Source organism: Pelodiscus sinensis, chromosome 21 (assembly GCF_052426305.1).
Source record: "Pelodiscus sinensis isolate ZL-2025 chromosome 21, ASM5242630v1, whole genome shotgun sequence".
NCBI lineage: Eukaryota > Metazoa > Chordata > Testudines > Trionychidae > Pelodiscus > Pelodiscus sinensis.
The window spans coordinates 14,578,601-14,606,560 of record NC_143072.1 but is presented as its reverse complement, the minus strand read 5'-3'; the positions used below and the strand labels follow the sequence as shown (position 1 = coordinate 14,606,560).

Below are 27,960 nucleotides of genomic sequence, written 5' to 3'. Positions count from 1 at the left end.
GGTTTGGGTGTATGATGGGCTCAGAGCACAGGACTGGGGTATTTGTGGGTGCTAGAGTATTATGGCAGGGGGCTGGAGATGTGGGGGGTGCAGGCATCTGGGTTGGGCTGTATGAGGGGCTCAGGGCAGGGGACTCAGGTATATGATGGGCTCAGGGTTGGTGTGTGTGAGGGGGTGCAGGAGTGGTATGACGCTGTGGCCATATGGGGGCTGTGCCCCAATTGGGGGCTTGTTGGCCAGGCTTCATTTTTAAATAAAATAAAATATTATGTCCAACATAAAAGTTCTCAACATTGTCTTTATTTATGGCAGAAGTGGGGAACCTTTTTTGGGCCAGGGGGCACTGAGTTTGGTTGAAGGAGGCAGCTGTGATCTGAGGCACGGGATTGGGGTGCAGGAGTTTGGGCTGTGACCTAGGATAGGAGGGGGCAGTGACCTAGGGCAGAGGATTGGAGTGTGGGGGAGGAGGGAGAGGTTTGGGCTGTGACTTCAGGCAGGGGCTGGGGTGCAGGGGTTTGGCTTGTGAAGGGCAGGAGGGGATTGTAATCTGGGGCAGGAGATTGGGGTGCAGGGTCTCGGTAGGGGTACGGGCCCAGGAGGGGGGGCAGACGGTTTTGTTATGTGGGGTGGGAGCAGAGGGCTGGGGGGGAAGGCGAGGCAGGGGTGTCAGAGGCTCCAGAGACTCCAGAGCCACAGCTGAGTACATGTCTCAGGTGCCTGCCCTGCCCTGCCCTGCACAGGCTGCAGAGCCATGTGCTCTGTGAATAAGAGCCAGCGGTGGTGAGGGGCGGAAAGTGATGCTTTGCACACTGCCTGTTCAAGAAACAAGCAGCTTCCATTGGCCAGAATTCGGCCAATGGGATTGCGCTGGGGGCGGGAGCAGCCATGAGGCACCACTTCCCCGTCCCCTCCCAGCTCGCTGTTTGTGAAAAACAAATGGCCCAGCAGCCACTTTTCTGAGTGGAGTGTGGGGGTGGGGCAAGCAGGGCAGTCTGCCTGGGGGCTCCCTGCTGTGTCTGTGGGCAGGATTGTTTTGCCCAGGCCTGCTGTAGCACCAGCGCGGGCTCCCTTCTATGGGGGGAGCAAGCAGGGACTGGACTCGAGCTTCAAAAGACCCATATCTAGCTCCCTAGTGAGCCACAGGTGGCCAGCCCCTGCCTTAGGGCATGTTTACCCCAGGGAGTTATTTTGAAATAATAAGGGAGTGTCCACACTACTGAGCCTGTTATTTCAAAATGATAACTCCTGCGTGTGAAGAGGAATAAGCTTATTTCGAAATAGTTATTTTGGGAGTTCCTGTTTTGAAATAACTTACCCTCAAAAGGCAGAGGAGCCTTCTTTGCATCTGTGAATGCTGGGAATGAAACCAAGACACAGCACAATGCCCAGTACTGGATAATTGTGTTTTCCTCCCAAGGGGGAGAGACCCTCCGCTCTGACAATGCTAACAGAAATCTGACTTTCCAGCAACTGATCATTCCATTTCAAGATGTACACCGTAGCCTCTATTACCTCTTGCATTAGATTCCGGAGGAAAATCGTCTTTTGTCGTAGAGGGTCATGAACAAGACCATCCGAGAAGAAAATCATTCCTTGGGGAAAGTTGTGCTGAGATAACCATGAGACAACTCTCTGCTTTTGCATATCAGGACGGCCAGTGATATAGATGATCAGATATCCCAGATCCTGCCAGTGTCTGCCAGAAGCAAAAGCAGCAAGGGTGTGAGAAGGGAGAAGTCACTATCCTCTTTAATCTTAACATCTTTGAGGAACATGCAGACAATGTAAGAAAAGCCAGGCGTAATCGTTCAACAAGTAAAAGGCTTGCTGGGATGGGTTTCTGATTTTACTAGCTAACATCCTGTTGCATTCACGCAATAATTGAAATAACACTAAGTGAATAATAAGAATTGAAATAATAAGCCTTGAGAGAAATTGGGAAGAGCCATAAGCAGTCTGATCCCCAATATTTTATACAACGGTATTTGTATATTTCAAAATGTTTTTATCTTAAATGTTCTGCACACTGTGGATTCTGCCCCACTGTCCTAGAAATGGATGAGAATTTTGTCTTTGACTCCAATAAGAGCAGAATCACACCCTAGGAAGCGGGGAGACTCATGACAGGGGCACTGAGTTTAAAATGACAGACGCCACCTCTTTTCCCAGCACAGTTTTAAAACTTATTCTCGCAGTGCTTTACATCCAGAAGGGACAGCATGATTCCAGATTAAAATTCAGTATAGCACTAAATCCTGCTATAATTTACCACCCTGTTTGATAATCAGAGTAATAAATGGAAAAATTATCCATTGACTCCGCTTTTAGACCATGTTTCCCAGAGGCAGCCTTTTAACTTTGATACAATTTATCATGCAAATCATGAAGTTAAACATCTAAGTGCTATATAATGTGGAAATTTCCATGCAGATCAGATATAACTGGATGTCTGAATGGTACAAAAATGCATCTGCAAAGAACTCTGGGCCTTAAAATCCATAAAAATTGTGAACGCTCCATAATTTCTTGCTTCCCGTTATAGCCCCTTTGTTAAAAAGGGATGAGGCAGGGACTCAAAAACCACAAATGTGTACATGTCCCTCACCTGACAACGTCAACCGCCCCAGCTCGGACTTTGGGGTCACTCCCCATGATAGAGACACTTGCTGCAAAGGACCCATCAATGCTGAACACCACACACTCCATTCCCCGGGGTAACACAGTCAGGTAACTCATTGCACTGCTTTGATCGCCCCTAGAGGAGAGAAACAAAGCAAAGGATCAAAACTGAAATGCAGAAATGAAAACCAGAAATGACGTCTGTCTGGAACAAGGCATTTAGGGCTCCACAAATCTAATGGGACTTAACAATTGTGTTTCCAGTTGGCTCCACAAAGTAAAGATGTTGGAACCCTTTACGAAGCTAATTTTCCAAGTGCACTGGGCTAAACCTGGGCGAGCTGTATACATCCAATTAAAACATTACAAGACAAAAAACAAAAAAACACCAACCCTGACAATCCAGTGACCTCCTGTAGGCTTTGTCCTTTTTTGCAACTTAGAAATAGAAATTAGGTTTTTTAAAGCAGACTAAAAATACTGCGCATTCCCAATTATATGGAGAAAAGCAATGCACACCAGTTTTCCCTGTAAACTGGGTGCTTGTGTGGCCATTCAGGAGAAATTCAAATGTTGCTGATTAGTGGAGTGCCCACACCTAGGTTTTTGTTTCTACTAGTGGTGCAATTTTACACATGCTTCAGTGCACATACAAATTTATTCCACACATAGATGAAAAATATTAGAGGGAATATTGGTGCATAATAAGATTTCATGCATGCCTCAGCGTACATAGAAATTGTATCGAGCACATGGATGAAAAAATCAGGGATGTTAAGTAGCGGTTAAGAAGCTAATTGAGTAGTCGATGGAATTTCCGGCTTGTGCTGGGTCCCCCACTGCCTCCCCCCACGGAAATGGTGCTGGGGGGGACTGGCTTTTAAACTGGCTCCCCCCAGCATCATCTCCTGCTTCCCCCTTGCTGCCTCTGATACAATGGGGGGGGAGAGCGAGTAGTCAAGTAATGACTTGACTAGTCGACTAGTCATTTATATCCCTAGAAAAAATGAGAGGGAACTTGGCTTACAATGCATGTCTGCAAAAAATCAACCTTACAGTGCAACAGAAATGGACAGGAGTTGACCACCCCTCTGTCCCTGTTTATTGTGCGGATAATGCTGCTCCCCTCCCCCAAAGAGTTGAATAAATTCACAACAGAGGAGGGATTCAAACACTAGGTGCCTATGCCCCTGCATGGCTTTTCTCATGCAGAACTTTGGCAGCTGCAAGCTTCTACTCGCAGCATATTCTTTGATTGGTGTTCAGAGCTTAGCTCACCCTTCGCTTCTCCTGCCATTTGAATCATGTTGCTCTGCAGATCTGACCCAAGCTCTGCTCTCTTGGTAACAGTGGATATATAGCTGGTGTTACAGGCAACATCTTACAGGATGGATTTCTGCTTGGAAATGCTCCTGCATCACATGTCAGGCCCAGCCATGATAATTTAAGGGTAAGGAGGGGAAAAAACTACTTCCATTCTTGGATGAAGCATATTAAACCTGCAATCTAAGGCCCAGGGTGGCAGCTAGCTTGGCTCAAAACTGCAGACTTCCCTGAATGGACCTTAATTGGTTTTTAAGAAGCCCTATCTTCTCAAATTGATTGCCTGCTCCTGTACAGTGGAATTATTACTGATTAGGAAAATATATGACATTGCAGAACTGATATTCCATTTGATTAGCTGCGAGGATGCCTTTTGTTCATTTTTTTTTCTTTTAGAGGAGATATTTAGTGGAATCTGCAAGTTATTTCCCAAGTGGGCATGAAGTTTAGTAGTGGAGGATTAAACTAAAACTTTATGTCAAAGCATTTTGCGGTTTTCTTCGTAGACATAAAAAAGCGTGAGAAGCACAGCTGCCCCCATCCATGCACTTAGGCAGATTAATTTTTATTTCATACATTTTTCCCCTTTATGCTTGACTCAGCAGAGGGCTTTTCATGAAACTCTTGAGAGCGAGGAGAGAGTCAATTGATTTCACTTCACTGAATTGTTGCTTTAAGGCTGAGTTTTTTCAATTTAAAATAAGCATGGCACTGAGTACAGAATGAAAGTGATGCCTTCAGCTGGCCTGACATCAACAGATGAACTGAGCTACAGATGCAGAACAAGGCAATACGTTCGCTGCTCGTTTCCACTGGACAAACTGGTCGCTTCCAGTGTTCCCTGTAAGCTGGGCACTTGGGCGGCCACTCAGGAGAGATTCAAATGCCACCCAGCTGATTTAGCAGTGTGCCCCCAGCTGTTTTTTTGTTTGTACTGGTGGTGCACATTCACACATGCCTCAATGTGCATAAAAATTGTTCTGCACACGGATGGAAAAGATTGGACACTGGTCACCAAGGTCAGGATTGCCGATCATCCCTTCACCACCCCCCGTCCTCACCCACATGCAGGCTCTGTATTATCCAACTACACATTTAATAGAGCCTGCAAATGGACCAGAAAACTACAAGCTGTCAAACCTGATCCCCTGCATTTACAAGACTAAACAGTCATTTATGGATTCCCACTGGCTATTTTTAATTGTATTACTGATTTATCTATATATTGCAGCCAAGATCAGGGCCCCATTGGGCTGGGTGTTGTACAAAGACAGTAAGAGACACTCACTGCCTCAAAACACTTAAAATAAAAACAGGCAAAGCATGCACAAGATTGGGGAGGGAAGTACTGGGAAACTGGGGCACAAAAAGAGATGAAGTGACTTGCCCAAGGTTGCACAGGAAGTCTGTAGCAGAACTACACCCTCCCCATCCACAAAACCATTCTGTCTCCAGCGTCTTCATCAAATGCACAGTGATGGCTCACATGAGGTGAATGATATTTACAAAATCCAGAGGAGGCTTTGCTGCTAGTGCAGGCTTTGTGGTACAGGTTGGATCTCCCAGGTCTGGCACCCTCGGGACCTAAGCGGTTCTGAATCAGGGAGTTTTATGCAAAAACCCACAGGCTACGTCTACACTGGCACCCTTGTCCGGAAATGCTTAAAACGGAACAGTTTTCCATTATAAGTATTTCCGGAAAAAGCGCATCTACATTGGCAGGATGCTTTTCTGGAAAAGCACTTTTTCTGGAAAAGCGTCCGTGGCCAATGTAGACGTACTTTTCCGGAAAAAAGCCCCGATCGTCATTTTTGCGATTGGGGTTTTTTTGCGGAAAACACTATTGTGCTGTCCACACTAGCCCTTTTGCGGAACAATTTTTCTGGAAAAGGTCTTTTGCCCGAATGGGAGCAGCATAGTTTTTCCGGAAAAACACTGACAATTTTACAGTAGATCGTCATTGCTTTTCCAGAAAAGCAAGTGGCCCAGTGTAGACACAGCCACAGAGCATCCACACTACAAGCGCGTTCTTGCTCAAGAAAAAGTACAGTAGAGCATCAGGAGACAGGGCTTTTTGCGCAAGAGTTATTCCTCTTTCTGCGAGGAATAAGCCTTTTTGCGTAAGAGCTTTCTTTTTGCGCAAAAGCACATGGCAGCGTGGACATGCTCTTATGCAAAAAGTTCTTATGCAAGAGGCCTGCAGTGTAGACGTAGCTTGACTGTCTACACAGCAGCACCCATTTTCACAGCTGGAAGAGGCATGTGACTGAGCTCGGGATGCCCTCTCCCTCCAAACAAGGGCCACCATTTGCTCTTTTTCTACCTATTGAACCCATGAGGGTGGAATAAATGTCTCCAGAGCTATACCTTTGCTCATCATTGTGGACAAATAATACATGGCTTTGCTCCCTTTGATGATAAATGCAATTTTGGGGGGGGTCCTGCTGTTATGGCATAACTCTCTTCATACTATGGAATCTCGCACCTTCAAATCTGAAAGTATTACCTGACCACCATTCTGATGGGATACACGCCAACTCTAAGCCTCTTCTCTTTGGGTATGTTGTAGGATATCCTGCCACTGCTATTGGTGAGCTCCGTGTCGAAATACACCCACCTGCCTGAAGAAGGTTCAGTCATAATAAAAATATCAACCTGTAAAAGAATACAATGCACATCAGACTCATAACAAATGCCACAGAGAAAGTTGCAAGAAACCCTACAGTAAACAGTTATGGGATACTCTACTCATAGGCCAGTTTCCTACTAACCCCTCCCTAGTTAGAGGGTGGTCTATATACTAAAGCATGAGGGTCTATTATTTACCACTTTTAAATTACTGAGTGCGTTAGATTCCATCTTGCACTGCACTTATGCATACGAGTGCCTCTGTTCATGTCACTAGGAGTTACTCTTACACGGAGGCTACTGTCTACATTGCATCCCTCTTGTGCAAAAGCCTATGCAAATGAAATGTAGATTAGCATATTGTCGTGCTTCATTTGCATAATTAATTAGGGGCTGTTTTTCCCCTAATTAGGCTTTTTCAGGAAGAACTGCTCTTGCACAAGAGGGGGGGGGGGATTGCGCAAAAAGGAGCTGTGTAGATGGCTCCTTTTTGTGCAAAAGCCTCTTGTGCAAAAATGGCCCCTAATTCATTATGCAAATGAAGCACGGCAATATGATAATCTGCACTTCATTTGCATAGGCTTATGAAGGAATAGGCTTAGCACAAGGAAGGAATAGGGAAAACAGTTTGCTAACACTAAAGTTAAAAGAATAATTTCTCTACAGACAATCTTCAAAGGAGGAGTGCATTTATAAAGAACGCAGAGATGCATTTTCTTTAGTGAATTACAGCTTGAACTTTCTTTTATTCAGTGATTCAGTTCCTACCTCTTCTTTTATAAAGATGAGAAAAAAATGTCCGTGGTATTACAGTAAGAAGCAATTCCACAGAAAAAGCAAACATGCAAAATCTTTGGCTTGCATCACCCACTCTCAAAGAAGACTCCTCAGTTATATCCATTCCAGATCAAGGACTTTCAGATGGGAACATAAAATGTTACTGTCTGCTATTTCTATTGCAATGTGGTCAAGTCATGGTGCCTCGGTTTCCCCATATAAAATGGCAATAACAATGCTTGCCCTCCTTTGCAAAATGCTTTGAGATCCTTAAATGAAAGGCATCGTGTATAAGGGCTGAGGAGCATGTTTCCATTGTGAGAGCTGAGAGCCCGCAAACTGGAATATTAACTATGCTTGCAACAGTGAACAGTCCACAGCCCAAATGAATTCTTCTAGGGAGCCACACTTTCTTCTGACCCACTAAAGCCATGTGATTCTAAGGAGTCTCTCACTATTGCGTACCTTGCTTTTCCCATTGCTGGAATGCATCTTTTTCTGGGCAGGAACACAGAAGCAATCCAACACACACAATAATGCAGGGAAGGGAAACGTTGCCAAACATTCCCTTACCGGGAAAAAAAATCAAACACCGGGCCTAACCTCTGCTTGAGTAAATTGGCATCGATCCACCAGCATCAAAAGAGTCAGGCTGATTTGTACCACCTCAGAATCTGGCCCCGCTTTCACACAGAGCAGCTGAGGACTTTCTAAAGTTTTCATTTGAAAGTCCAACAAAGGGCATAAAATAGATACTAGGGTGGCATGAATTAAAAGCTTAGGCCTGGTTCAACAAAGCCCTTGAATTAGGGCCTTGGATATTAGCATGATGAGCATTCTAGATAGGGTGACCATATTTCCCTCTGCCAAATACGGGACCCTGGTAAAATTGCTCTGAGTTGAACAGCAGTCAATCAGGGCTATTCAGCACAGATGTTCAAAATAAGTTGACCAAGCCTCCATTACATGACATTCTGCATTACTACCTGTCTCTATATCTTATGTAACCTCCTTTTTCCTCCCCGGGTTACTGGGGAGCAGGTCACACTCTCAGGTATGCCTGGGCGCCTGGAGTTTTAACCCAAAAGAGATCCTGAGCACCCCAGTGGTGATGGGGTTTAGTTGGGGAAAGCCCTATCCACCCCCTTGCTGCTGTCCCTTGCTGGCCGTGAATATAAAATGACGGTGCCTCCACCTGACTAGCCTTGTACACACACTCGTGTGCCTTGAGAGCCTCCAGGAATATACTCATTCCAACATAAATCTGGATCTAATTCCAGAACAACTACAAATCCTAGACATCTAATACAATACTTTAAAATAAACAATCTTTACTTAATTTAAATAAACAGGGATTAACAGATTAGCAAGGAATAGCATTAACAAAACACATAACAATAACTGAAGCTTATATAGCTAGACAACAGTGACCCCACCCCAGAGTGTGCACACCCCTAGACTCAGTCCCAGACGCTTGCGTTGGCGCCCTGATGTTGCAGCTGTAGTGAGGATTTGGTCCAGGCTAAACAGCAGCTCTGTCCCAGGCAGCACTTTTCCAACAAGGCTCAAAACTTGCTGTGCCTATAGGAAGCAGCCTGCTAACTCCCAGTTCCAACAGGCATCTAGTAGCTGCATCCAACAGCCGCTGCACTAGGTCAATGTCCTTGACAGCAGCCTGGCTCCCCCTTTGGTTCCAAACTCCAAGGCAGAGTCCCAGACTGCTAGGACTCTTTCTTCAAGCACATGGAGAGAGCCGTCCTCTCTCCCACAAGAATCCTTCTGTCCTGTTTTTTTCCCAAGGGCTCATGGGAATTGTAGTCTGGATTGTAGCACACAGGTTTGTCTCAGAATAAAACAGAGGCCGCTTTAGTAAGGGGACGACACTTAGTAATGTGCTTGTCTGTCTTTCTGCTCAGGAGTTTATTTCTTCATGAACTCCTAAACCCAGGGTGGGCAGTAAAATGGTGGCAGTTCTCCAGGGTTAGCCCCGGGGGAAATGCTGCCACGATAGTTACCTGCATCTCTACAAGTATGGGCAATCACAGCTCACATTGGCCAGGAATGGAGATGGAGGTAAATATGGTGGGGTAAGGGCCCCTCAAGGGCTAACCCTGGCAGACTGGATCTGCCCTGTGGGCTGGTATTTGCCCACCCCTGCCCTAAATGGTAACAGCCACCAGCCCTGCCAGACACCCGCTCCAGAGCTGGGACCCCCTTGGGACCAGCCCCAGGGCTGGACAAAGCAAGCCCATCTCCCAAGGAGAGTAGAGGCTGGGAGGGCTGTTGGGGGGCAGGCATGCTGGCCAATTGGGCGACGTCTGCTCTGCACATTTAGTTCGGAATAAGCAGTTTCGGAAGAAATACTCCGAAATAGCTGATTTCGAAATAGCACGTCTCCACATCAAAAGTGCTGAGCTATTTCGAAGTAGAGCGTCCACGCTACTGAGCGCTCACTCGCATTTAAGGCCACCCGGAACCACTTCAGGCAGGGCATCAGGGTGCAGTTACTTCCTGGAGCTGCTGCCTGAGGCTTGCTGAGGCTCATGCTTAAAGGGACTGCCCCCCACACTGCAGTGTCTCAGTCTTTGTGTCTTTGCCTACCTCCTCGAGGGACAGCAAAGCCTTTTCTTTTGCCTGCTGCAGTTGCCCTTGCGGACACCTCAGCTTGCGAGTCATGGAACTGGAGTTTGTTTCCTTGTACAGGTGGTGAGGGCCGTCAACACCATTTTGCTGCACAGGGTCGTCCACTTCCGTGACATGGGCTTTCCCAACTGCAGAGGGCTATTGACGGCACCCACATCCCCATCCGGGCCCCCGACCATCGGGCTTCTGTCTACATCAACCAGAAGGGGTTCTTCTCAAGGGTCCTGCAGACCATCACGGCCAGTTTACAGGCATGTACGTCGGGTGGTCGGGAAAGGCGCACGACGCCCACAACTCCAGCGTGGACGTGCCAATGTGCATGGTGGGGGACATAGCACCAGTCCCACAGTGCCGGAAAACAGCGCCCTTGCCCCTACGGCTGTGGGGCCCGGCGCATGCACTAGCAGTGCTGGCCAGGCCGGGCAGCACACAAGCTGTGCGCCTCGGAGCGGGCCCGCGCACCCTGGGAGGAGAGGGGCCTGGGCCTAACGGGCGGGCCTGCGCATGCGCCCTGCGCCCGGCGCCGCACGCCCGGGCCCAGGGCGCCAAAAGGGCTTGGGCCAGCCCTCACCCCAGTAATATTCTCCCCTGGGCCTCCCCATTAGGGGCCTGTGCCTTGCCCCTCTCTGCCTTTCCCCCAACACCCTCCCTTTCCCACCTTCTCCCATTCTCACTTTCCTCCCTCCCTTGCAGAGATTAAAAAACAGACTTTTTGTGTGTGGGGGGTTAAACTCACTGTTGTTTTTTTTTGCAGTAGAAGTAACTGGGGAGGGACTGGGAAAGAACCTTGGAAGGGAGAGAAGGGAGGGGGAAGTGGGATGAGGAGAGGCTCAGGCCTGGGGTTGGGAGTGGCGCCTGGCTCTGAGGATCCCACTGCCATGGGTGCAGGGGCCTTGGCGGCCATGGGCAGAGGTTGAGGGAGAAGCAGGAGCAGAAGTAGGAGTTGGAGCAGGCGCAGGCGCAGGCAGCATGCTGGAGACCAGGGATTGCACGGCCATGCACGTGTTGCGGCCCTGATGCAGCATCTCCCACCAGGTGTCGCTGCTGCTGGATGTCTTCCTGCAGTCTGTGGTCCAGGGTCTGCTCCAGGGATCGGAGTGCCACAAGGTGCTTCCTCTGGAATTCATCCATGGGTCTCCGGCGCCTGCGGGTCCCTTGGTTTGGGAGACTGCCCTAGGCGGTGTCAACTGTCCCCCTCTTGCAGCTGGTCCAGCTGTGAAGAATAAAGAGACAGTCAGTCATCCCTGGCGATGCTGCACCTGAAGCCTTGCCCTCATCTGTGGGTCAGGAGCGAGAGTTCTCAGCTCAGACGAAGGCAATGTACTTGGAACAACGCCATGTGCACTCTAGCAAGTGGGCCATTGCCTGCAAGGGCACAGATATCTCCGGGTGGGAGGGAAGGAAGCATCACTACCACCCCCACCCTCCATCCTGGGGACAAGCAGGCATGGGAAGGTGCAGGCCAGACTGGGATCCTACGGGCGGGAGGGGGGCCATGAGGTGCCATGTGCCCATCGGGTCTGGCAGGGAGAGGATTTGTATCCCTGCCTGCTTGGAAAGAGCGGGACAGTGTACTGGGGGAGGGAGGTGTGTGTGAGCGGCAGAGGCTCCTGTACCTCGGTGGTAGACTTTTTGTGTGTAGGGGGGAGGGCGGGTTAAACTCACTGTTGTTTTTATTTGCAGTAGAAGTAACTGGGGAGGGACTGGGAAAAGAACCTTGGAAGGGAGAGAAGGGAGGAGGAAGTGGGGTGAGGAGAGGCTCAGGCCTGGGGCTGGGAGTGGCACCTGGCTCTGGGGATCCCACCGCCATGGGTGCGGGGGCCTCGGTGCACTGTCCCTGGGAATGGGTGTGGCCCCAAGTGTGCAGGCATGTACAGCACTGTTGGGTGTGTGTGTGTGTAAGTGTCCAGACTGCTTCTCGTGGTGGCTTGTGGTGGGAGGGGAGGGTGTCCCAACCCGGTGTCATGAATACGGCAGGCCTCTCCAGACACCCCTGGCCTCCTGCCCCCGGTGTGAAGGGAACGTGATGGCGCTCACCTGATGTGGATTCCCCAGCCTCGGACGCTGCCTAGGACATGTCCAGGGTGTGGGGTACTGGCTCCAGGCTCAGGAGGGTGACAGAGCTCGCCTCGTCCAGCTCCTCCTCTTCCTCTTCCTCCTCTATGTCTCTGTCCCCCGGGGGAAGGGGGAGGATGACGACGGGTGTCTCGAGCCCTGAGTCCACTACCGGGGGAGGAGGGAGGGATTGCCCCACCTCCCCAAGAGGCAGTCCAGGTCCTCGTCGTAAGGGCAGGTATGAGGTTCTGCTCTGGAGTGGGAGCTGCACTCTCAGGGTACGTCTAAACTACATGGCTCCGTCGACGGAGCCATGTAGATTTGTTGTTTTGGCAAAGGCAAATGAAGCCGCAATTTAAATGATCGCGGCTTCATTTACATTTACATGGCTGCCACGCTGAGCCGACAAACAGCTGATCAGCTGTTTGTCCGCTCAGCGCGCTAGTCTGGACGCTCCCCTGCCGACATCAAAGCCCTTTGTCAGCAGCCCCGTTATTCATCATGGGACGAGGTTTACCGGGGCTGCCGACAAAGGGCTTTGATGTCGGCAGGGGAGCGTCCAGACTAGCGCGCTGAGCGGACAAACAGTTGATCAGCTGTTTGTCGGCTCAGCACGGCAGCCATGTAAATGTAAATGAAGCCTCAATCATTTAAATCGCGGCTTCATTTGCCTTTGCCTGTGTCTAATCTACATGCCTCTGACGACAGAGGCATGTAGTCTAGACACAGCCTCAGGATCTAGCATACGCTTGGCAGAGCTCCTTCACTTTCATCCGCACCTGCTCCTGGGTGTGCATGAGCTCCATGCTGAGGCTCGGGGCTTCCGCCTGGGTGCTGCTGGGAATTCCGTGTGGGAGAGGCCTTTGGGGATGAAGATTTCAAGCCCCGCAGCAGGTGCCAGGGATCATGGCGTCAGTCCTGCAGTCTGAAAAGTCCGACTGAGCCCGTTCCCCTCCCCCGCCGGGGAAACCCTGCTTTAGGGTGCACATGAGGAGGGGTGACACACCCCGCACTCACTCACTCCTATACCCTTACCCTCTATCACACACAGGCTGCCTCTTGTCCTACGGCCGGATGGGCAAATACCATCCTGTGGGCTGGTTCCAGTCCTTCAGGGTTATCCCCCAGTGGGCCCCCGCAGGTGCAGGCAATCACAGCTCCCATGGGCCACAGACCACCATTCCTAGCCCATGGGAGCTGTGATCCCCCGTACCTGCGGACATGCAAGTAAATAGAGTGGAAGCGGCCCACCAGCGGCTAACCCTGATGAACCGCTGACATTTGACTGCCCACCCCTCTCCTGCTGGCTGCCTGCCTCTCCGCCTGAGCGGGCCACTTGCCGGCCATTGCTTGCCGTATTCACCCACCAGCCACACAAAGGAGGCTGCTGCGGTTGTGCTGATGGCGAGTGACCAGCAGGAGGAGCATGACTCATCTTTAAAAAAAAGTCAGGACAGCTGAAATGGTTTAAATATAGGACGGTCCTGTTAAAAATGGGACGGATGGTTACCCTGATTCTACAACAGTGGCTCTCGATCAGGGTACATGTACGCCGAGGTCTTCTAGGAGGTACTTCAACTCATCAAGATATTGCCTAGTTTTATAAACAGGCTACATAAAAAGCACCAGTGAAGTCTACACTACAATTTCATACGACTTTTTTAATCCTGCTTGAGATACTATCTACTAAAATGTAAGTACAATACTTAGATTCCAAGGTTTTTTTGTAATAATTCTGTGGTAAAAAGGAGAGACAGCAATTTTTTGTGGCATTTTTGTATTTTTCTGTTTGATTTTGTAAGCAAGTTGTTTTCAAGTGAGGCGAAACTTGGAGGTACACAAGGCAAATCAGACACCTGAAAGGGGTACAGTCAGTGCTTTTTTTTTGTGATGGTACTGCCCGGCTGGACAGTAGTCTGGAAAGGTTGAGCACCATTGCTCTAGAAAACATTAGCTTTGATAGAACAGATGTGGAAGTCCACTTATCTTCCTCAGAACCAAGACTGAATTTACCTAAATAGGAATGCATGACAAATCAAGGCATTTCATGGCTGAAATCCTGGAACCTCCCGGGTAGGATAAAATAATGGGATTTTGGGTTGCTTTTACCAGAAGGAAAAACTCCAATATTATCCAAAAATAGAGTTATATGTTGTGTGGTCAGCCTGAAACTATGTTACACTGTCCCTCCACATAGGACACGGAGCATGAAGAAAAATGCATAATGGAAGAGACACTGGAAACAAATAAAATATTAATAAAGCTTGTGAAATGCCTTTGAACTATCCAAATTAAACATCTGACTGTGATCACTCGTCATTCCTGCATGACTTATTTTCCATACACATCTTTATAGCTTAAAAAGTAATGTCCCTCCAAGTTAGTCTTTTTATTTCCTTCTGCCAGCATTGTATTTTGGGTTATACCAGAGACTTGTGTTTAAATGGCAGTATTGGGCCTGCAATCTGAAAGAGGAATGAAGTGGAATACATTTTCAATCCAGTTAGTTTCATGCTTGTACCTTTTAAAAGCCAAATGTGTTCACTGTTACTGAGATGACAGAAAGTCAATGGGAATACAAATGAGCCATCTGAAGAAATCCTAAATGGACTCTTTTGAAGAATTTCTTGGAAGACACGTGTAAGCTTCATCACTGTAGCTGACAGCAGCAAAGATAATCTTAATCTTTTCAAGCATCTCAATCCCAGAGTGGGGTCGGGAAATATCCACCCCCATTTTACAGATGGGGAAACCGAGGCACAAAGCAATTACATGACTTGCCCCCAAGGTGGCTTAGCACTGAGCCAGTGGCAGGGTGAAGTTTAGACTCTTGGCCTCCCTGTTCCATGCTTTAGCTAGGAGGCCACCCCTTGCTACCATCCCACACTGATTCTTTTAGTGTAGTTTTACACAAGAGGCTGAAAGCAATCGTAACTCAAAGAGAATTTTCTGCTTACTGATGAGAGCAACTGAAAGTGAAGCTAACTACATCTGACTCCCCAGTCATGCATAAAGAGTTGCTTATGGAGTGCCCACATTCACACAGGATCCAGCTAATTTAAGAGTTGCCCTCCCACCCACAGCTCTTTCATGTCTCAATCATCAAAACCAGAATGGATTTCAAGTGACCTTCTTGCATCCTCTGCTTCCCCCAGCTATGAGCTATTAAAAGCAGAGGGGTAACTGGCCACAATAGTATCTCAGCATCAATTCTGTTTGGATATGGTCTGCTTTGCTCTCTTGCATTGCTAGCAGAACCACCCCAACTCCAGAGTTAGGAGCAGGAAGAGGGGGAAGATCAAACACTTTGGCTAGACTCTAACTGCTGCTACAAAAGTGCACCCGGGAGAGGGAGTAGATGGCGCAGAGAGCAGACATCGTGCCAGGCAGTCAGTTCTCTAAGCACAAGCAAGGGGACCTCCGGCATTACACACCAGAAGGGGTCCAGAGCCAGGCTCACCCTGCCAGCACAGCTGCAGCGTTTTAATGTGACCTGCCTGCCTCCGCGCTGCGCAGGCAGAAGAATGCAACCTGAGTGGCGCATGTCCCCCACCTGTAGTGGCGTAACAAGGGGGGGGTCGGAAGGAGCAGTTGGCCCCTTGGTGCCATGCTATGGGGGGTACCAATTTAGTCCCCCTCCGCTCTTCCTGTCATCCCTCGGCTCATCTGCTCCTCTTCCGCCCGCCACCATCAACGGGAGCCTGCTCCCCACTTCTCCACCCCCAGCCCAACCCTCCTCCATCTCCGCTGGCGGGTTAGTGTGTGCAGGAGCCTGGCCCCAAACTGGAGGGGGTGGGGGAAGACGCGATACAAGCTCCGCCCCTCCCGGGTTGTGCCACGCAGCCATGGGGACGGGGGGAGGGCGCAAGTTTTTCCTTTGCCCCCGGGTACACAACACTCTCACTACGCTTCTGCCCACCTGAAAACTTGAGCATAAGTGCAAATGCCACAATCTAGTCCTGCAACAGCTCGAGAGGCAGTGCGGTCCAATGGACGGGGCATCGAAGAGGGACTCATAAGACCCACGTGTTATTTCGGACACTAACTGACCTGCTATGTAGTGCTGAGCAAGTCACTTCACTTCTCTGCCTCCTGTTCCCTCTCACCCTGTCACCAACTTGCCTATTTACACTTTTAAGCTTATTGGGACAGGCAATGTATCTCTCTGTACAGCACCTAGCACAACGGTGGTCCCTGTCTTGGAGTTGCTAGATGCTACTGCAGGCTACTCAACGTGTGGCCTACAGGCCGCATGCGGCCCCTTTGTTTGCGGCCCCCGGTGCAGTTTGGATTTACGTGGGGCTCAGCTCACGGCCTGTGGGTGGGAGCCAAAACAAAAAAGGAATCAATATAAATGGTCTTCTGTTGAGATGCGTTTTAGTAGTTAAATTCCTGGACTGTCATTGCTCATTAAAAGTGCTGTCATATGGGTGGAAATCGGGTAAATATTGCATTTTATTAATATCAGCAGAACTGACTTACATGGGGCCTGTATGCTGGGTACTCTTGCCATGTGTATTCATGCCCCTCAGTGTGAAAGAAGCTATTTGCATATATATGTATGTACATGCAACCACTCTTAAGTTGCGCACCTCGGCATATGCTATGAGTATCACTGTGGCCCCCGTGGCTTCCAAAGTTGAGTAGCCCTGTGCTACGGTAATATAAATTAATAAATTATGTGGAGGGTGGTTACTTCATGAGTGGCTGGGAGCTGTAATCTTCCTGAATGCATAATTGAAGCCTTTTAACGCAAAGCGAATTTGCTCTTTGAGACTGCATTGCTCCCTCGTATCCAGATAGGTTCACAATGTCAGTTAATTCTGCATTTGGGGAATGGTACGCATGAGAAGTCATCATGTTCTGGAGCAATGCAGCTTATGTGCGTCTCAGAATGCCAGCCTTGATGTCCCCTCCCAGCTTCCTATTCACTCTACCAAAAGAACCCCCCTTTTATTTTATATATCTAAAACGTGATCAGAATGAAGAGTGGTTGAAAATCTAATAAAAGGGCTCTGATAAAAATCTGCAATAAAGTTTGAGCAAATCTGGGATCTTATCCCCTATGTCATCTCAAGTAATAGGGCTGTTTGAGTTCTTACAAACCAAGAGACCAGCTTGAAACAGTGATCTTAACTAAAGTGCAACCTCACCCCACTCAGACAATTAAATTTATATTGACACAGGCACGGCTGGATCGTGCAATGACATTGTAGCAGCAGCACATTCTTATGAATTGTAGGGCAGAACAACAGGCACCGTTTATGACAGAGAAACACCATGACATGCACTTTTACTGGATCTGGAGTCAACATAAGGAGACAAATTCATCCCCTGCTGTAGTGTAATTGAATTCAGTAATGTTACTTCCAGGATACATTTATAGAATCATAGAACACTACAACTGGAAGGGACCTTGAGAGGTCATCAAGTCCAGTCCCCTGCCCTCATGGCAGGACTCAGTACCGTCTAAACCATCTCTGGTAGACGTCTATCTAACCTGTTCTTAAGTATCTCCAGAGATGGAGATTCCACAACCTTCCTAGAAAACTTACTCCAGTGTTTAACCAGCCTAACAGTTAGGAAGTTTTTCCTAATGTCCAACCTAAACCTCCCTTGCTGCAGTTTAAACCCATTGCTTCTTGACTTATCCTCAGAAGCTAAGAAGAACAATTTGTCTCCCTCCTTCTTGTGACACCCTTTTAGATACCTGAAAACCGTTATCATGTCCCCTCTCAGTCTTTTCCTCTCTAAATTAAACAAGCCCAATTCTTACAGTCTTCCTTTGTAGGTCATGTTCTCTAAACCTTTTACTCAACGTCCACCATGTCACGCAACCAAGAGCTCTCTATGGATGTGTTAGGAATAGCCGGGCCATTTCTGCCTTTTACACTAATTCAGTTGGAAGAGACTGTGCTGTTACATTAAAGGCAGAGATGCACTGAGGTTCCCTAAACTGTGTTTCCAAACACAGTGGAATGGGGAACTAGCCTGCCTTAGCAAGGAGACCTCTCTCTCTTACACACACACACACACACACACACACACACACACACACACACACACACACACACACTCTGCACCATCTCAGGCAATAAAGATAACTGCATGTGAGGGGAGGTTGACTACTGCACCTGCACACCTCTTGAAATTAAATTTTAATACTTTAATCTCCAGACATTTCACCTTTAAGGAGCACTATGTTAACCAGTCCAGAGATAGCAGAAGAAATTCAAGCTTCCTCCTTCTACCTCTGCAATGATATCTGAGGGGACAACCTTGAGGACAGGCCTGCACTAACCAGAGGTTTGGCACTGTGGTGATCGATACCCCAGAGGTCAATTTAGTGGATCTAGTAAAGACCTACTAAATTGAGTGCCAATCGTGCTCTGATCAATGCCAGTACTCCGCTGGAATGAGAAGCATAAGGACATTTCTCCCATCAACCCTAACAGTAAAGATCCTGTGACAACTTAGCCCAAGGTACGTCCACTGCAGCTATGCTGAAGTTGGGTACCTTATGTTGACATTGCCTTGTAGTGTAGACCTGCTGTTCTATACGCATATCCAGCTCCAAGCAAGCCTTAGCCAGTCTGTTAAGTTTTCAAGGAGGCAGCCAATTCAGGGTGAGAATCCAAATACTTACAAGGGCAAAGGAGCCACTTCCAGCTCAGAGCATGGGGGGAAAAGCCAATGTCTCTGAAGTACAGTAGTAAAGCTGCCAAAGGGAAGTGACACGGTGACTTAAACAAACAGCTCTGGTACATGCAACGAGTGCCTCCCCCAGCCCCATTCACTACACTTGTGTGACTGCCAGGGTTCTAGGCACCTCCATCACAGCCAGGTTGCCACAACGAAGGCACCAGGACCCCCATCCTCTTCCCATTTAGCAACCTGAAAAAGACAGGGCTGTGTGACCGCTAGTTGTAACGTGGAAAACCGTTGTTGTGACCAACTCCCTAGCCAAGGTCACATGAAATAATGGCTATTTCAGACGACGGGAACTCCAAGCAAGACTTCTTTTACACTCTATTAGGAGTCTCACTGTTCTGTAAGGAAGTCATAATATGGACTGATTAGAGCTTAGAGCTGGTAGTTAATCACTGTTGGCTTCTTTAGCTCACTTTCCCCCAGCTTAGCAGGTGTAGTGCACTGCATCAGTTACAGGAAAAAGAAATCTGTCCCACATCTGCATTCCATGAAACAACGAGGAGCATGGATTTCCTGGCAGTGGTGGTGTGTTAAACAGCAATAAGAGCACAAAGCAGGCTTCCTTTATGAAAACTGGTTATTAAGAATGATTATTTAAATGCAGATGGTTTCCAAAGCAAGATGCCCGAGGTTAGAGTGCAAGCAGTAGATTGTACACAGACCCCATCATTTCATTTCTAGTCTGTGATTACATTCAGCTCAGTTGAGTCACAACCCTGCCGGCAGTGACAGGCAGAGGGATACTATCTGTTGCTTTTCAATAAATTCAGCTACCAACATCACCTTCATTTTCCTGAGACAAACCAGTGATATTTATGCGATCACATATTGTCAATGAAGGCTGATAACTCATTTAAGGAAACAGCTGCAAGCCATTCTTTTAAGGCTGTTTTTTGTGGCATTAAATGGCATGCATCTAGAGGGGACACATTTTGGTTCATACAAGCTGATGATATAAGTGTAGCAATGTTGAACCTTGCAATTATTCACATTTGTTACTAAATAAAACTGCACTGAACATGAAATCTAAATATGCCAGAGTGCCTGTCCTGGCAACTCAAATGAAGCAAAAAAAATTTCACCATTACAGTTTGCAAAGAATTTGTATAATAATAATAATTAATAATAATAATAATAATAAGTACTAGTCTAATGTTCCACCTAAGCAGATCTCGAAGCTCTATGCCAGGGAGGTCTCAAACCCGGCCAGAGCAATTATGCAATCCTACCTAGGACTCATAGACTCATAGACTTTAAGGTCAGAAGGGACCATTATGATCATCTAGTCTGACCCCCTGCACAGTGCAGGCCACAAAATCTCACCCACCCACTGCTAGAATAATCCTCTCACCTCCTCACTCCTGGCAGGCTGGAGGAGAAGCGGCATGCACTGGGCAGGTTCACTCACTCTGCTTTACTGCAGCTCCTGCCACCATGGGGCATACAGGGGGGTCCAACCATGACTGCTGTGTGGCACCTGCTTCCCCCCACCCAGAGATACCCAAAGCTGCATCCAGGGTGATGGTGGGAAGGGGCAGGGCTTGGGAGACAGGAACAGACAGCCTCCCACCCCATCCCCAGCCCACTGGGAGTACCGGGCCGGATTGTGAAATCACTCCAGCTAGGGAAGGCCAGCAGACCGGGAGGCTATGTCTACACTGCAGGTATCCCGGAAAAGCTATGCCTTCTCCAAGGAATGCATCTGCTTTTTCGGAATAGATTCCAAAAAAGCAGATGGGTTCTTTCGGCTTTCCTGTGGTCCTCATTGTATGAAGATGGAGGGATGTTCCGAAAGAGGAGGGTTTTCCGAAATTTGGACACGTGTAGACAAGCCAAATTTCGGAAAAGCCTCTTCTGGAAAAAAAAAAGCAGAAAAAGATACGCAAATTGTGGTTCTCTATTTGCGTACCTTTTTCTGGCTTTTCTTTTCAGTCTAGACAAAGCCTGAGACTCCTGCTCTATACAAAGGACAGGATAAGCATCACTATTTCTGGGTGCCAGATGAGAAAACACACAGAAAGGTGAATTGTTTTACTTTACTCAAAACCACTGAGCAAGTCTGTGGCTAAGCTGAGTACCGAACCCTGGTCTCTTGACACCCAGCCACATAGCCTGTCCATGCACTCCTAAATGCCTCAGGCTTCATCTACACTGCAAGACCTTCCGGCAAAAAATATGCTAATGTGGGACTCATTTGCATGAGTTGCAATCCATTAGCATAAGGATCTTGCCCAAACGGGGGTTTTGCGCAACACCCCCCCCCCCCACGTCCACACTGCTTCTTTTTGAGCAAAAAGACCCTGCGCAAAAAGAAACAGCAGAAAATATGCTAATGAGATCGTGACTCATGCAAATCAGTCCCGTATTAGCATATTTTTTGCTGGACGATCTTGCACTGTAGACGAAGCTTCACGGCAAAATTCACTTCCTGGTCAACAGTGGGATGGGGGGAGGTATACTGGTAAGGTGAGAACTTCTGCCCAAAATGCACAGCCCTGCCACTTGAGCTAAAGGAGAATCTACATGAGGTTAAGAGCCGTGTTATATTCTCTGCATATCCCTCCCCAATGGGCATCACACAAATTAGTCACAAGGTTAGTGGGCTGGATGTCCGGTGACACCAGTGGGACTCTGCCCAGTTCCCTTAACCTGAATGTCTCCTCTGGGGGGATAGACATTTCCCTTCCATGATTTGCCGCTGTTACAGGATTCTTTTCTTTAATTCTCATTCAGTAAGTTAATCCTGTCTCCAGTAGGTGGTGCGATAGGATGGGATCCTTTGTAACCACTTCACAGCAGGTTCAGCGTCAACCTGCTGCGATGGCCAGGAGCGCATAAGAAAGGTGATGGCTGGAAAAGGTCAGACAGGAGAAGGGCTCCATATCAGCACATTTTTGCCAGGGTGACAGGCGATAATAAACAGCCCCACCACTGTAGCATCATCTATAACAATATAGACAGTTAAGTGTTGTTGTGCTTGATGAATGTCACCGCTAACATTAATGTGGGGGGAAATGAGCCACCAAAAGTCTTGTTTTACCTTTTCTCCTGTTAAAGCTACCATATCCAGGGGCCCGTACATAAACCGCCCCACCAGTATGTGAGGGCCGTCTTCTGCTGCAATAACATCATTCGCTCTGTGATTGGCAGTTACATTCTGAAAGGAAAGCAGAAGATTAGTATTTTATGCCTTTGATAGTATAATTATTATGCTATTTGCATGATATTTGTCAAAGTCAGAGCCTATATGTCAAAGGAAGTCTCTATTCCAAAGAGGTTGATTACAGTCTAAACAGATGAAACAGACAAAGAATGGGAAGAAGGAAATATTATCCCCATTTTACAGATGGGGGAACTGAGGAACAGAGAGATCAAGACTGGAATTTTCAAAAATACATGAATTACTGTGGAGGAGCTCAAGTCCCACTGGAATATCAATGGAATGCGTGCTCTTCCTGAATGGCTTAAGGTGGCCTTTTCAAAAGCCAAGGAAATCGTTCAAGGTCCCACAAGGAGCATGGCAGAACTAAGAACTGAATCCATCTTTCCTGCATCTCAGTGCAGTACCTGAATCACAAGGCCATCCTTCTTTTTTAATGTGCTAGCATTGTTTATTGTTGATGTTCTATCCCAAGGCCATAGCAAGCTGGGTGTTGCATGATCCAGACAACCCTGCATTTCATTTAACATCCACACTGTTCCCGGAGGTTGAAATTCTGCCCCAAACCTTACAGAGAGCTAAGGCGAGGCACATGAACCACTTAAGTTTTTGTCTTTGGACAGTAGAGAATCAAACCCTGCTGTCACAATTCCTAACCCTCCCAGATTTCATCAGTAGACCCCTTTGGTCTTAAAGCAAGATTATGACAGAGTACTTGAATCATAGTCCATATGTCCTCTGATTTCATGACAGGGTTGGGATATTTTTGTGGAAGGCACGCAAGCCAGGAGTCAGGACGTTCATGCTCTCGACTCTGCCTAGTATGCAGCTGCCAATCTACCTTTGTGTTTATTCACTCTGAAAAACAGAGCGGATGACCTTGTGCTGAAGAGCTCTGGCCTGTGAATCTCTGTCTCTCTAAGAACTGAAGCTAAGCAAGGGCACAATGTTATGTAAGCGCTATCCCCAACTCACCTGAAGATGCTTTACGTTTACAGATCAAACTAATGTGCTTGGATTAATGTTGCTTTAATTTTAACACCATTTGTGTTCTTTTATAGCACTTAAGTTTGTGGGGTTGTCGAAGCCTCAGAATTCCATTTAGGTCTCACTTCCGCACTCTCACTGTCAATACAATACACACACACACACACACACACACTTTTCCTCCCCCGCCTCAGAGATATATAATGCCTTTCAATTCGTTACTAATCTGTAGTTATGCAACAATCACATTTCAGGGGGGAGAACTGCATTCCATTTATACTGCTGTAAGGAAAGACCTCTGTATCTGCACTGGGATGATACATGATACGTACCCTCAGCTTGACGTGTGTCCTCTTGCGTAGCCACTTCTCTCGTGGATTGGACGGGCTTAGTGTTGCAGGGTCCAAGCTGTCATTTTCCTTCACAGTCACATTTTCATACCTCATCACCTGCAATCAGATTGATTTTTAATGCTACCACAAATTCGGGGCAGCCACCAGATTCATCATCACTGTGCTGGGGGCGCGTGGACACAGTGGTGCAATGGTTTAGTTGTGTTCCCCATCATATGGTACGAGTGTGCTAAAAATGGGTAATCTGTTCAGGAACTTTAATGTATCTGCAGTTCATTCAAACTAAGTGTTAAGCAAGCAAAGGGTGTCATTGTATCGTCACAATGCGTGTCAGCAGCATATTGTGTTGCTTCCCATTCACTATGAAGCAAAACTCTTCCTGCTTCAGATCCAGATCCTCCCAACCCACAAAAGTGATTAGAAGCAGTTGCCTCCTCTCCTCCTGGGCCGTGAAGCCATTTCCAAAGCAGTAGCATGAAAATTCATTCGCTGCTACCTTCCCCTTCCCTTTATGGCTCTGACAGCCACCTCGTAGAATCATAGAATCCCAGGGCTGGAAGAGACCTCAGAAGGTCATCAAGTCCAACCCCCTACCCAAAGCAGGACCAACCCCAACTAAACCATCCCATCCAGGGCTTTGTCAAGCTGGGACTTCAAAAGTCCTAGGGATGGAGATTCCACCACCTCCCTTGGTAACCCATTCCAGTTTTTCCTAATATCCAACCTAGACCTCCCTCCTTGTAATTTGAGACCATTGTTCCTTGTTCTGCCATCCGTCACTACTGAGAACAGCTTCTCTCCATCCTCTTTGGAACCTCCCTTCAGGAAGTTGAAGGCTGCTCTCAAATCCCCCCTCACTCGTTTCTTCTCCAGATTAAACAAGAACAAAACCTTCGGCCTCTCCTCGTAGGTCATGTGTTCCAGCTCCTAATCATTGTCGTTTCCCTCCGCTGCACCCTCTCTACATCCTTTCTATAGTTAGCTTGCCAGATGCTTTCACCAAAATACCCGCAGAGGAGACCAAACTTGTTGAGAAAAAAACAAACAAACCAGGAGACGAAAGTTGTTGAGCCAAAAAAAAAAAGAACAAAAAAAAGTTGCCTTTAAGAATCCCCACGCTCCTCGCTTCCCCCTGCCTATGCCAGGCACAGTAGGGGAACAATGTCGCCGCCGGCATTCTGTCCAAGAAAAACATGTCCAGTATTTTCTGGGTTTTTTTTTTACCAGATAGGGGCCAGAAATAACAGACTGCCTGGGCAAAAACCGGACACCTGGCAACCCTCTCTGTAGGGGGGCGGTCCCAGAACTGGACGCAATACTCCAGATGTGACCTCACCAGTGCTGAAAAAAGGGGAATAATCCCTTCCCTAGATCTGCTGGAAATGCTTCTCCTAATGCACCCTCATATGCCATTAACCTTTTTGGCTACAAGGACACACTGTTGACTCATATCCAGCTTCTCATCCACTGTAACCCCCAGGTCCTTTTCTGCTGAATAGCTACTTAGCCAGTCAGTCCCCAACCACGCTTGCTCTGACTTTTTGCATCTACTCCCAGGCCTGCCAACATGGGCGGGAAGGAAGGGAAGGGACAGTTGCCATGGGGCTTATTGATTCAAAGTGGCCTAGGACTCCCAGCTGCTGCAGCTGGTACTGTGGCAGCAGTAGAAGCAGCCAGAGCCCCGACCCTTTAAATCATTGCTGAAGGGCTACTCCATGGATAGGGGCGGGGGGGAGGAAGGCAGGGATGAAGCACTGCACTCTGGGAGACACTGAGGGTTTTCTGATCCCAGCCCCGCCCCTACTGCCCTAGGCCCCGCCGCTTCTGGAACCACCCCCACGCACCTTGCCCAGGGGTTTGTGGAGGCCCATGCGAGTGGTATGATGGCTTCAGAGTTCTCATGCATCAATGTGATTGGTTGCAGGAAACGGGAGACAGCATCTGGAATTAAATCTAGGGCTCCTCATCTCCGATTTGGCGCTCATCACAAAGCCAGCATTCCCTTCCAATCCTGGCTAAGCAGCTATTTACCTGTAAGGTGACTCTGCCACGGCTCCAATGGATTGAGAAGAACCATCTTTAGTTACTGGAACCATTGATTAACTAATTCATTGGCTGCTGGTTTGACCTCATCTGATTATCAAACACAGGGCCTATTTTCAGAAGAGACAGGAAGAGTCCCAGAGAGACGAGGTAGGTGACATAATGCTTTTATTGGACCAACTTCTGTTGGTGAGAGAAACAAGCCTTTGAGCTCACACAAGTTAATTTTGGAAATAATGTTGACCGACTCTGCTATCTCCCTCTCAGGATAGAGCTTTAATGGAACCATGGACTAGACCTCGGTCTTGACATTTATAAATACAGTGTGTCAGGCATGGAGACCATGGAACTGCAAAGGGGAAGGCAGAGGGTAAGGGGTGTTTGCCCTCTAATACTCAGAGGTACGAGGCAAAAGAAAATACCTTTTAATAAAAATTGACATGGCAACACTCAGCCCACAATGATTTTTCTCTTCACATAAATGCAGCCAAGTCCTGCTGACTTTCTTGATGTGGGTATACCCACTGGAGTTACAAGGTCTAATTGTATGAGTCAAGACCGGCCTGGCCTGGGAAGCCTTTCATGTGAAGTTTACATCTGTTCTATTTGTTGTCTCTGCTTTAAAAAAAAAAAAATCCTACGGGGGGGGGGACTAACAGCAAAATCAAATTTGCTAATGGAAAGTGAAGTACATTTCTAACACAAAGGAAGCTGACCTGGGTAACCGATGATTGGCCTTACTTTATAAGCGTGACTGTCAACAGACAGGGAGAACTCTGGGGTTTTAGCTTAGATGAGTATTTATTCACTATCACAAATCCCATTCACCATGGGCATTGCTCAATGACAATTTGGTCCTATGAATGCTTGTTAACCTGATCTATATAGAGACAGAGTGAGCTAGTTGTACATTTATTACTTAGTCATGGGGGGTATGTCTAGACTCCATCCCTCTGTCGGCAGAGGGATGCAGATTAGGCAGGTCGACATTGCAAATGAGGCAGAGATTTAAATATCCCGTGCCTAATTTGCATAAAAATGGCCACCGCATTTTGCCGACGCAGCACTTTGTCGGCAAAAAGTGGCAGTCTAGAGGGGGGGTCTGTTGAGAAAGAAAGCCTTTTTCGACAGATCCTGTAAACCTTCTTGCAGGAGGCATAAGAGATCTGTTGAAAAAGGCTTTCTTTCTCGACAGATCCCCCTCTAGACTGCTGCTTTTTGCTGACAAAGTGTTGAGTTGGCAAATTGCGGCAGCCATTTTTATGCAAATTAATCACGGGATATTTAAAACTCTGCCGACAGAGGGATGCAGTCTAGACATACCCTTATACAGTGCCATAAATCTACACAGTATTTCAGAGGCATGTTCCCTGCCCCTGAAAAGCTTATAATAAAATTATACAGGGCGAGATACAGCACAACGACGTGGTTAAGACGCTCGTGGGGGTGGGGGAGCTCAAGAGGAGAAGGCAAGAAGAATTTCTGAGAGAGAAGTAGGAGTAGGGAGGGATGAGGAAGAGGGAGCTTGATGCAGGAGGGAAGAACATGCTGTGATAAAATGGCATGAAGTCCAAAGCTAGAGAAGGGAGCAGTAAGACAAGAGCACTGGAAAAGAGAAAGTGTGTGGATGTCTCTCTGCATCTACCTGCCTGAAAATCCCGTATCTGAATTCTATTACTTGAAGGATCATCTCCTGAGAATAAAATTCTAAACGTGACCACATCTCCTCTGCTTTAATGGGAGCAGCAGATTATGATTTGTTTGGTTTAAAGGGTAAACTTTGCTTTTAATTGACTGTGATAATTTTATTTCTTGCAAAGTTTACTTAAACTGGCCTTTAGAATTCCACAGTGGACAGAGCCTCTGGCCATTTATTGCCAAGTTTGTTCTGATGTCCTGAGAAAGATGTCTGTTTGATCTCTTAAATCTGTCTACCTTAGGTATTTCTGAGGGACCTGTTACCTTCATCTCCAAGCACCGAAAAGGGAGGGTATGTACACTGGAGCTGAGTACTGGATTCTAAGAGCAGAGGGTGACTGACGGTTTTGTGAGTGACCTGGGTTCAAGCCATGTCCTACAGTAAAATCCACAGATGAAGACTGAGGTATGAAGAGTAGACACTGGACAGAACCATCCAGCTGGCTTTCAGAACTTTTCTCTGGCTCTCCAGCCAGCAGGGTGGGCAGTTGGGAGAGTCAGCCATTGAAACACAATTTTCAGGAACTGAGGATAGCAAACATTCTGTGGTAGGTCAGATTAGGGGATATGTCTACACTACAGAGTTTTTTTCAGAAAATTCTCAGAAGTTTTTCCAGAAACACTTCATTTACATCAACACTGCAATTGCGTTATTCCAAAAGAAAATCGAAAGAACAGAGGGTTTTTTCCAACATTAGCAATCCTCATTCTATGAGGAAGAAATCTTTTTCTGAAAGAGCTCTTTTGGAAAAAGGCATGTGTGGATGGGGAAAAGGGAGTTCTTTCGAAAGAAGAGGAAAGAGGAAAAAGCACAGGAGCCCTGGTGGCCATTCCACCCATAGCAATCACAACTAAAATGCAAGATAGTGTCCATTTGGTGTGGACGCTATCTTTCAAAAAAGCAGATTGCTTTTTCGATGCACTTTGGCAGTGTGGACACTCTCTTTCAGAAGACGTTTTTTC

General features: G+C 47.4%; 1 protein-coding gene across 4 annotated transcripts in view; it reads right to left on the bottom strand.

Annotated features, from left to right (window-relative positions):
- The window catches only part of PITPNM3 (PITPNM family member 3), a 526,934-nt gene that overhangs the window by 9,435 nt on the left and 489,539 nt on the right, over positions 1 to 27,960 (bottom strand). For all 4 annotated transcript variants that reach the window (XM_075904890.2, XM_075904888.2, XM_075904887.2 and 1 more), the window contains 5 exons: positions 23,236 to 23,352; positions 21,797 to 21,913; positions 6,449 to 6,597; positions 2,606 to 2,755; positions 1,513 to 1,696 (listed from right to left, as the gene is read on the bottom strand). In XM_075904890.2, the coding sequence (XP_075761005.1) occupies positions 1,513 to 1,696; positions 2,606 to 2,755; positions 6,449 to 6,597; positions 21,797 to 21,913; positions 23,236 to 23,352 (717 nt within the window). The remainder of the gene's footprint in view (positions 1 to 1,512; positions 1,697 to 2,605; positions 2,756 to 6,448; positions 6,598 to 21,796; positions 21,914 to 23,235; positions 23,353 to 27,960) is intronic.